The sequence below is a fragment of the Bison bison genome, unplaced genomic scaffold, assembly GCF_000754665.1.
Source record: "Bison bison bison isolate TAMUID 2011002044 unplaced genomic scaffold, Bison_UMD1.0 scf7180017864109, whole genome shotgun sequence".
Lineage (NCBI taxonomy): Eukaryota > Metazoa > Chordata > Mammalia > Artiodactyla > Bovidae > Bison > Bison bison.
The window spans coordinates 1,957,731-1,968,267 of record NW_011494681.1 but is presented as its reverse complement, the minus strand read 5'-3'; the positions used below and the strand labels follow the sequence as shown (position 1 = coordinate 1,968,267).

The window sequence follows — 10,537 nt, the reverse complement described above, 5'->3', positions numbered from 1 at the left end:
GGTTGTTTGGAAGTTGCAGGGTAATCATTCATTGTATTCTGAGATTTAACGGATGAGCTCCAAAGGAAAAGATATGTTGGTGAAGGGTATTAGGGATGGCTGCCTCTTCCCTAGAAAACTCCTTTATAGTTTGGACCATAAGAAGGCTGAGTGCTGAAGAATGGATGCTTTTGAATTATGGTGCTGGGGAAGACTCTTGAGAGTCCCCTGGACTGCAAGGAGATTTTATATATATATATACACACACACGTACACACACATACATACACACATACATAGATGACATATATATATATATGATATATATATATATAAAACATGATCTATATATACAACATGACATATATATATATACACACACACACACACACACACATATATACGTTATACACACACACACATACATACTAAGTCACTTCAGTTGTGATGGACTCTTTGTGACCCCATGGACTATAGCCCACCAGGCTCCTCTGTCCATGGATTCTCCAGGCAAGAATACTGGAGTGGGTTGCCATGACTGAATCTTCCTGGCCCAGGGATCGAACGCACATTTCTTAAGTCTCCTTCATTGGCAGGCAGCTTTTTTATCACTGAGCCATCAGGGAAGCCATGCATAAATACATATATCATATACATATTATAACACTGATTAGCATCAGTCTTGGAAAGGTTTTTCTTTTTAGATTTGTGCACAAAAGTCTGAAAAATGATCAGTGGCACTGTTAGCTAAGGGAAGAGAATTCTGTGGTTTAAAGCTAGTACATACCTGTCTATCCTACAATGTAATTATCCCCCTGAGTCACCACTTCAACTTTGCTTGTGTCTCACTCCTGTGGTTGCATTTGGTTTCTATGTAATAGCTGTACTTATTTGGAAGCCCCTTACCAAAGCAGAGACAACATAATTTTTGGTCAAATAGTAATCCAGTGCTCAACAACCCCAGCCTGTTAATATGGTCTGTGTAGCTAAAAATGCTCTCTCCCCCAGAGGACAAGCACTCTAACCACTTTCTCAAGTCATGGGCTGACTCTTATCATCACCTTGGCTCCCATTACATATTTCTGTCCCTCCAAGTCTCACAGTTGTTTTACGGCATTTGGGGATTGATTATGGTTGATCTAACACCTTTAGATGAAGTCAAGCAGCTTCCTTTCACTATAAAATGTAATGAATTCATAAGGTTGCTACCTTCTATCTTATGGTTTAACCTATAGAAAATAATAACACACTTAAAATATTCTTTCTTTGACTTAAAATATCTTTTGCATATGTTATGATATAAATATGTTCTAAGAAAAATAATCTTGCTTTATAAAAATGCAATTCAAAATAGACTAACATTAAATGACCTAACATTAAGACCTTTACCACTCAGGAATTTCTAGACAGACAAAGCAAGCATCTGTAATTTATTTTGAATTTTACACTTGGTGTCCTTATTTGTAAGGAAGACCATCAAGTCTTGTAGATAAATAAACTGACTCTTCTCCAGAAATGCCAAAACAAAGCTATATGTTTAGAGTTGTTCAAGGCAGTTACATTTATAATACGAATTAGAATGAACTGAAGTGTCCATCAGTAAGAGAATGGTTAAATAAATAAGTTGTTGAATAACATGAATTACACTTACATGTACTGATAACGGAAAGATGTCTGTGATGTTTGTTAAATGAAAAGAGGCAAATTGTAAAGCAATATATATTGTGTGAACCCATCTACCTAAAAATTAAGACCACAAATCCTATTTGTATTTATGGAATATGTTTGTAATGGCACAGAAAAGATCTGGAAAGAAACACTACCAACTCTTAACAGGGTTTAACTCGGGAGAAGAGAATAAGGAGGAGCTCTCACTTTTATTTGAAATTTCTGAATTTTAATTTTTTTCTAAGGAATATGCATTCATTTTATAATTAAAAGTATTTCCCCCAAAAAAGCAAAATCAGTAACAACTTACAGTGTCTGGCATTAGTTATGCTTGACTTAATAAGTTTTTTTTTAACAACACACTTATTTATTAATAACAGTTTATTATTTATATCTAATAGGTTTGGGTTAAAAAAAAGCCAACTGCAACAAGTCTGGACATCTCCAGGGAGTGTTCTGTGTGTACTTGGCGATGGCACCCTCTTGTGTCCAGTGAGAGGATGTCAGTCTACTGCCATCCCTGGGATGCCTGGATGGAAGATGTATTCACGGCTGAGTGGGGAAGGACGGTGATGGCATGGGGTAGGGTGCGGAATTAGATGAAAGCTAATGCTTCTCAAAGTAAATGCTCAAGAACTTCTTGAATGTCCCCATATATTATTATGAGAAGTTGGGATTTAATTAACTATGCCTTATATCTAGAATAATTTTAGTGTCTGGAATCTTTCCAGTCGGCCAGCCAAGAAATATTCTCAAGGTTTATTCTTTTTAGAGCCCTTTGTAAACTACTTTTAAACATGGTTGAGTTTTCATAGGACATGGAGTGGATGTGGGCAGGGTGGGGAGGAGAATGGAAGTGGGGGAGGGAGTGTGGAAAGGGAGAAAGGACAATGGAATGGCCTGAATGTTTATGAGGGGATAATGTGTCTCCTCTTAACTAGAAAAACTGGGAGGCAAACAGAAATGTGAAGGACTGGAAGGGGGAAGGCACCTGTACACATAACAAGGAACTGTATATATGAGCCACCAAGTGACTTTAAACATATTCTCCTTTCTTCCATATTCTAACAACACCATGATAAGTAACTAAAGGAAATCAACAGGCAGAAAATGGAATCACTGCAGAGTCTTTACATAATCTCTTTAACTAAGGATCTAATTATACAAACCACATGAATTTTTTTCTAGCTGTTAAGGAGCCCTGCCAACAATAATTAACCTGGAAAACACTTACCCAAAGGAGGGGTGGTTTTTGGAGGTCTGGGTGAAGGCAAAGGACAAGGTCCAGGCACTTCAGCTTGCACAGTGAGGTTGAGGCTAAAGGTTCCATTGAGCACATAGGTGTGATTCAAAGTGTGATTGTTGGAAACAAAGAGACCAGTATTATCCCCGAAGTTCCACTTGTAGTAAATGGCAGACTCATTGAGGAAGTGGCTGGGATCGTGAATCAGGACACTGAACGTAATGGGGAGATCCCTGAGGAAGGTTTCATCAGATGAATTTCGATTGTTCTTCTGGGACATAGTCACAAATACAGGAATCTGATCTAAAATGTACATCCAAAAAAAAAGAAAGAAAGAGGGTACGATTGCTTGATTTTAAGTGGGTGACTTCAACAGTGCCTTTAGTTTAGATATTAAAACGAGGGGATAATTCAGCATCGTTTCCCCTTTTCTAATGCAAGTTTTCTAGAGTTTTCTCGGTTTACTTTAGAAAACACAGATGGAATATGTTATTAAATATATGAGGTTGAGAAGGAGTCCAGATGAAGTGTAACCTAACCCAGAATATTTGGTTCTACTTTTTCAAACCCGCTAACATCACCAGAACTCAGCGCCTCGTCCTCTGTTAATTCAGAGCTCATATCACTCACCTGTTACTACATACACATCTTTCACTTTTGCGATGGGAACATATGCCCGTCGGTGTCTTCTATAGACAGTTACTTCCATGATTTGAGGGCCAAGACTCACATTGGCTGTGTTGATGGAAATTGTCACTGAACACTGTCCCAATTTCTGGAAATACTGACCTTTGAGAAGATAGAAATGTTTAGTTATTGGCTACATCATATCATTATAGAAAGTTGATGTTCCTTAAAGACTAACAACTACCATTTACAGATTGTTTTGAGAAAGGAAAAGCAGGGTGGGGATGCGGTCTTGGTTCCTTCAGAAAGGAAGACAGTGCTTATTTTTATATAAAACCTTATAAAATCCACAAATAAATAAATGTAGTTGTATATGTTGACTAAAATGAAAAGAGCTGTTTAAGTGGGATAATGCTGTTAGTCCTTAGTTGACAAATACTATAAGTAAGTGACCTGGCACTTGAAATACATGTGTTTCCTACAGAAAATACATTTAATGTAACAGTGAAGTGTCCAAGGGAGTTAAAAAATATATCTAAAAATCTACCTTATTTTTGTAATAATATTACTGCTACTGCTGCTGCTAAGTCGCTTCAGTCGTGTCCGACTCTGTGCAACCCCATAGACGGCAGCCCACCAGGCTCCCCAGGCACTGGGATTCTCCAGGCAAGAACACTTGAGTGGGTTGCCATTTCCTTCTCCAATAATATTACTAGTTCAGCTATATTGCTGAGCAACTTTTTTTCTTTTAGGGAACTAGATTCCTCCACCTTCTAATAATAATATTTGTATATGAAAATGCAGTGATGAAAAAGAAACAGGTATGGTGGGTATGAAAAGGAATGAAGTAGTTTCGTTGACATTTCTAGGACCCTTGAGTCCTTTTTCTTTCTCCAACTGTAAAGTAAATCTAATCACCACTGACTAGCTAGTGACAGTAATTCTCTCTCTTTTAGGGCTCAAAGATTTTTCTAATCTTTTTGAGGCACCTGTCATAGATGTGTCATGGAACAAAAGGTATTAGAAGATGGATACTTGTAAGACGGGGATGTTTAAAGACCACATTCATCACATGATCAAAGGTGTCAGGAAAGAGGGTGCTTCCCCAGGCAGTCCAAGGGTTAAGACTCTGTGCTTCTGCTATAGGGGGCATGGGTTTGATCCCTGGTCAGAGAACTAAGATCCCACATGCCGTGAGGTATGGCAAAAAAAAAAAAAAGGTGTCAATAAAGGTTCAGGATCCCCCTTTACCTTGAAATGCAGAGGCAGTTCTGTTAGAGATTATAGGGGGAAGACATGTCTCTTGGAATTAGTGATACGTGAGGAAATGCTAGTTCTGGCACCCAGAGGTAAGACCACAGTGGCAGCACTTAGCTGAGAGAAAATATCCATTAACTCTGAGACTTCAGCAGAAAAAGGAAATTCAAAACAATCTTGTTATGAAAACAGCAATTTCTGGACTAAAAGCTGATGTTAAATAAAGACATCTTAACTAGCTAAGTTAATGGATGTTAACTAGGCTAAACAGAATCTGAAGTGTTAGTGAGCTTATGTGACTCCATGCACATGACAAATGTCATTTCAGGTCAAAGAAATGACATTTGGAGAGTTAACTGACAGGGCCACAAAGCCCTGAAAAAAATTTGCTTTAAATCAACGAGCATAGTATTTGTTATATATTTTGTACTTTGTTCAACTGGAGTGTATTATTAATATGTTGCTTTGATTTGTAAATAATTGAAGAAAGAAAAGCTCTCTGAAATTCATTAAGATGACAAAACATTCTGAAATTTGGAGTTTGTGTGATGGCTAGCAAATTGGAACCACTCAGAACCAGATGGAACCTAAGATTTTAAACTAAGAATTTAGCAGCTTTGTTACTAATAACCTAAATTTAGTCCTCGGAGGCTAAAAAAATAATCACTAATAATAAAGCAAAACGGATTCCACTTATGGTTAAAAAAAAAAGAAGATAGGTTATGTCAAAGAAGAAGAGTATTTAGATTATTTTACTTTTATATGATAGAATATTATATAGTCATTAAAATAATGTATATAAAGAATTTTAGAGAATTCCCTGGTGGTCTCTTGAGTGATTAGGACTCAGTGCTTTTACTGTCAGGACCTGGGTTTGATCCCTTGTTGGGGAACTAAGATCCTGCAAGTTGCATAAGAATTTTAGTCAATGCTCATAATTTTGACCAAAATGTGTATATGTTATGATCTTAATCAAGAAATACCAGAAAAAAGAAAGAAATACTAGTAGAGAAAGCATCATCATGTTAACAATGATAATCTCTGGTATGAATTACGATGACTGATTTTTCATTTGCGCTTTTCTGCATTTTCCAAATTTTCTACTAAGAGTACAAGTCTAATTCTTTAAAATTCTTTTTAAAACATAAGAAATCAAAGAATAAATCAACAAATGACCATCCATATGCCATTCAAATATCATTTTTCATATTACTGTTTTAGACAGAAACAAATTGAGTAGTTTTTTTTTTTTTTTTAAAGAAAGCCAAACCTGTCTTTTTCTCCTTTTAACTATTTTATGTCCCAGAAAAACGGCAAGGCTAACCAAGATTTTATTTTTATCCCTCACTGAAGGAAAGTTAAAAGAGTAATTGTTAAATGCCAGGTGTTGTAATTCTCAATAATAGAATGAGAAAAGAAAAAAAAATTAAAAATTTTAAGGAAAGGTAAAGAAGAAACTGGGGGGGCGGGGATTGTAATAGCCCAACCAAGTGTGTGGAACACGTAGACAAAATTCTTTTTCCAGGGGCGAGGGAAAGGCTTCCCATCAGGGAACACGTTGTGATGGCCTTCACTCGTGTCGTTTCCCCAGTCGCTGTCCTCTGTCCATGCTGTCCAGTTGTAAACATACAGGTCAGGAGATGCACCAGTATCTAAACAGAGAAAGAGGCACACCATGATTGTCGTCTGGACTCAGAATGCTCAAGGTTCATCACTGAATTAAATAACTGTTCATATTTTTTCATAACTAGCTGAGATACAGTTGGACAATTAACACCCTAATATTCAGAATTCATCTAATGGTACCTTTATGATTTGGGTCTTTTTCTACCTACATGTTGTATTTCAATGAGTTATATTAAGCATATAAAGCAATATATGTATGTTGTATATGTGTGTGTATATATATATATATACATAATATATATGTATATGTATATAAAGCAATTTTTCAGAAAAGTTCAGAGATATCATTTAATATGTTTATCTTCATATTGGGGCTCCAAATAACAAGCATATTCAAACCAAACTGAGGGATGCTGTATCTTTTTATTTTGATTCATTCTATCTGTAGCTTTTTCCCCCTAACTCATTTGACATCATGACTTTCTTCTCCTAAAGACTTCAGCACACTTCTAAGAATAAAGACATTCTCCTTCATAAGCATACCATTACCATCCCTGCTGCTGCTGCTAAGTGGCTTCAGTCATGTCCGACTCTGTGTGACCCCATAGACGGCAGCCCACCAGGCTCCCCTGTCCCTGGGATTCTCCAGGCAAGAAAACTGGAGTGGGTTGCCATTTCCTTCTCCAATGCATGAAAGTGAAAAGTGAAAGTGAAGTCGCTCAGTCGTGTCCAACCCCCAGAGACCCCATGGACCGCAGCCTACCAGGCTCCTCCATCCATAGGATTTTCCAGGTGAGAGTACTGGAGTGGGGTGCCATTGCCTTCTCCAATTACCATCCCTACCAGAGTCCAATCAAGGATTACATCCTACACATGGCTATTTCACATCTTCAAATGATTTGGAAAAAAGATGTATAAATAGAAATACAGATAGATGGAAGCAAACAGAAAAAAAACATTAAACTTGCTGAATTACTATCTACTTGCTCACTACTTTTCTGTATGTATGACATTTTCCACTTTAAACAAGTCATGATCAATATATTTTCATCTGGAACAATCTTCTCATCCTCTTTTTTTTATGTTCATTGACATTTATGGAGAGCCTTTTATTTATCTGTCTATTACAGCCACTATTTATTTTTTATTCTTAAATTGTCCCACACATGGCCAGTAGGGGCCCCTCAAGCTGCCTCTGTGTCCCTGTGACATATCCCCATTACTTCCTTGTTTACTGGCACAAGATGTCCCTGGATCACTTGCTAGTGTCCTGTCCTACACCTGGAATCAGTCATTTCTTTCAAGAGCTCTCATTTCTTCTAACAGTGAGAGATACTTTATAAAACTTCCCATGTAAAAGTTTTTTTACATGGACTCTTTCATGTAAAAGAGAACTGCATTGTCATTTGAAACATTAGTAAGAATCAACTTGTTTAGGGGGAAAAAAGCATAAAAAAAAAAAAAAGCTACAGGCTACTAAATACAATACTTTTAAATTATCAAACTCTTTCTATACAGAATTTATTGTTTTCCTCATTGGAAGATGAATCAATAAGAAATAAACCACTGGCAGTTTAATAGAAGTTCTAAGTAATAAAATCAGATCATCACTGCCCTTACTAGTCTTGTTTCTGATTGAAGAATTTTAGTACTTACTTGAGTTTTTAAGGCTGTTGAGTTCTAAAACAAGATAATTCCCCTTGATGTGTCTATAATCATTTGTGCTCTTTAACTTGGACAAAGAGCTTCTCTGCTTTAACTAAGAGCAAAGCAAAACCAAAATATATGCATTTTATCATTTGTGCTAGCCATGTTCTTTCTGTGAGCAGAAACTGATCTGATCAATGAAGAGTTATCAGACTATTCTTTGAGAAGCCAGAATTCCATTCCTGTGATGTGAATAACATTCCTTACCATTTCTGCAGTTATTCTCATAAACTATGTTGCCACTGGCATCTTCCTTTTGGCATCTGGGGAATACCAGGTTCACTGCGAATGTTATGGTTGAGCCCACCAGTGCGGGGGAATCACTGGTCAGAACCGCCTGCACACGGCCTCCTAGGACATAGAAACAAGGAGCTCAGTGATGAAACATCTCTTGTCCTTTTCACTGATAAATAAAAAAAAGGAAGCTAAATCTACAAGTAAGGGCCAGAGGATCCTTCTGCCTCTTTACAATAAATTATTTGCAGGATTCCCAGCTTTTGCTGTCAGAGTACAACACTCCAGAAGATGAACTTGGAAAGTCAGACCAACTGAAGAACTCTCTGACCACAGAGAGAACAATTACTTAAATAATTAAAAATCTGTTTGATTGAGGAAACAAGTATTAAAGGTTTGTAATTTTTAATTTCAAAGTGAATGACTGAAGGAGTCATTCATTTTTGATGTGAATGGAAAGATAATAACTTTCTAATCACGCTTTTGAGCCGGTCAAAGTGCTCTGGAATCTCAGAACCTTTGAAGATGACCATTCCCCCATTAAACCTGCTTGCTTTTCAAAATCTTCCAAGAGGTACCAAATGTACATTTCTAAGGAGATTAAACTCTGTGTGGAGGAGAGTGAGGAGTTTAGAAAGTGATACTGTGACAATAAAGGGAAGACGGCCAATCCGGGCGCCTCCCACTTGCTAACTAGTGCACTGTCACTCATGGTCGCTTCCGTGGATAGAGTTCACCACCTACATACAGCACGAACTGAAATAACAAAGTACAGCTGTTTGGCAAATGGGACCTAATCAAACTCACAAGCTTTTACACAGCAAAGGAAACCATAAATAAAATGAAAAACAGTCAACAGAATGGAAGAAAATATTTGCAAATGATTTGACCAACAGAGGATTAATTTCCAAAATATATAAACAGTTCATATAACTCAACAACAAAAAACAAACAATCCAACTGGAAAATGGGCTGGAAACCTAAGTAGACATTTCTTCAAAGAAGACAAACAGATGGCCAACAGGCACATGAAAAGATGTTTAGAGAAATGCAAATCAAAACTACAATGAGGTACCACATTACACCAGTCAGAATGGCCATCTTCAAAAAGCCTACAAATAATAAATGTTTGAGAGGGTATGGAGAAAAACCCTCTTGCACAGTTAGTAGGAATGTAAATTGGTACAGTCACTGTGGAAAACAGTATGGAAGTTCATAAAAAAACTAAAAATAGAATTATCACATGACAAAAAAAAAAAAACAAACAAACAAACAAAAAAAAAAGAATTATCACATGACCCAGTAATCCCACTCCTGGGCAAATAGCAAGAAAAAAACTACAATTGAAAAAGATACGTGTATCTCTATGTTCATAGCAGCACTATTCACAATAGCCAAAACATGGAGACAACCTAAATGCCCGTCAAGAGAGGAATGGATAAAGAAGATGTGGTACATATACACAATGGAATACTACTCAGTCATAAAAAAGAACGGAATAATGCCATTTGCAACAATACGGATGGAACTAGAGATTATCATACTAAGTGAAGTAAGTCAGACAGAGAAATACAAATATCACATGATATCACTTATTTGTGGAATGTAAAACATGGCACAAATGAACCTATCTGTGAAATGGAAACAGACTCACAGACAGAGAACTGACTGTGGTTGCCAAGGGGGAGGAGAGGTGGGGGAGTTTGAGGTCAGCAGAAGCAAACTGGTACACATAGAATGGATACACACCGAGGTCCCACTGTGTAGCACAGGGAACTATATTCAATATTTTAAGATTAACCATAATGGAAAAGAATATTTTAAAAAAAGAATGTGTATAAATATGTACATACATATATATCTGAATCACTGCTATACAGCAAAAATTAACACATTGCAAACCAAATACTTTGATTTAAAAAACTGAATCACTATTATACATTTGAAACTAAAAAAAAGAAAAGAAGAAGAAATTACAGTTGTTTGAGTCTTTTTTTTTTTTTTTTGAGTCTTTTGATTTACCTTTCCAAGAGCTTTTCCACCTCGAGTCTCCCCTCTTCCACACTGGATAGAGTTTTTCATTCCAGTCATTTTCATCTGATGACCATCCACTTAATTGGTTGTGCTCCCGCATATAACCAGAAGGTCTTTCGTTACTCAGCACATCATGAAAACCTATAACAATATTTGAAAAAA

At 36.7% G+C, this 10,537-nt stretch overlaps 1 protein-coding gene across 1 annotated transcript in view; it reads right to left on the bottom strand.

The window, feature by feature from the left end:
• The window catches only part of GPNMB (glycoprotein (transmembrane) nmb), a 27,068-nt gene that overhangs the window by 10,205 nt on the left and 6,326 nt on the right, over window positions 1-10,537 (bottom strand). The window contains exons 2-6 of the mRNA XM_010839048.1: window positions 10,364-10,516; window positions 8,315-8,458; window positions 6,262-6,426; window positions 3,521-3,679; window positions 2,882-3,193 (exon numbers count right to left, since the gene is read on the bottom strand). Coding sequence (XP_010837350.1) covers window positions 2,882-3,193; window positions 3,521-3,679; window positions 6,262-6,426; window positions 8,315-8,458; window positions 10,364-10,516 — 933 coding nt within the window. The remainder of the gene's footprint in view (window positions 1-2,881; window positions 3,194-3,520; window positions 3,680-6,261; window positions 6,427-8,314; window positions 8,459-10,363; window positions 10,517-10,537) is intronic.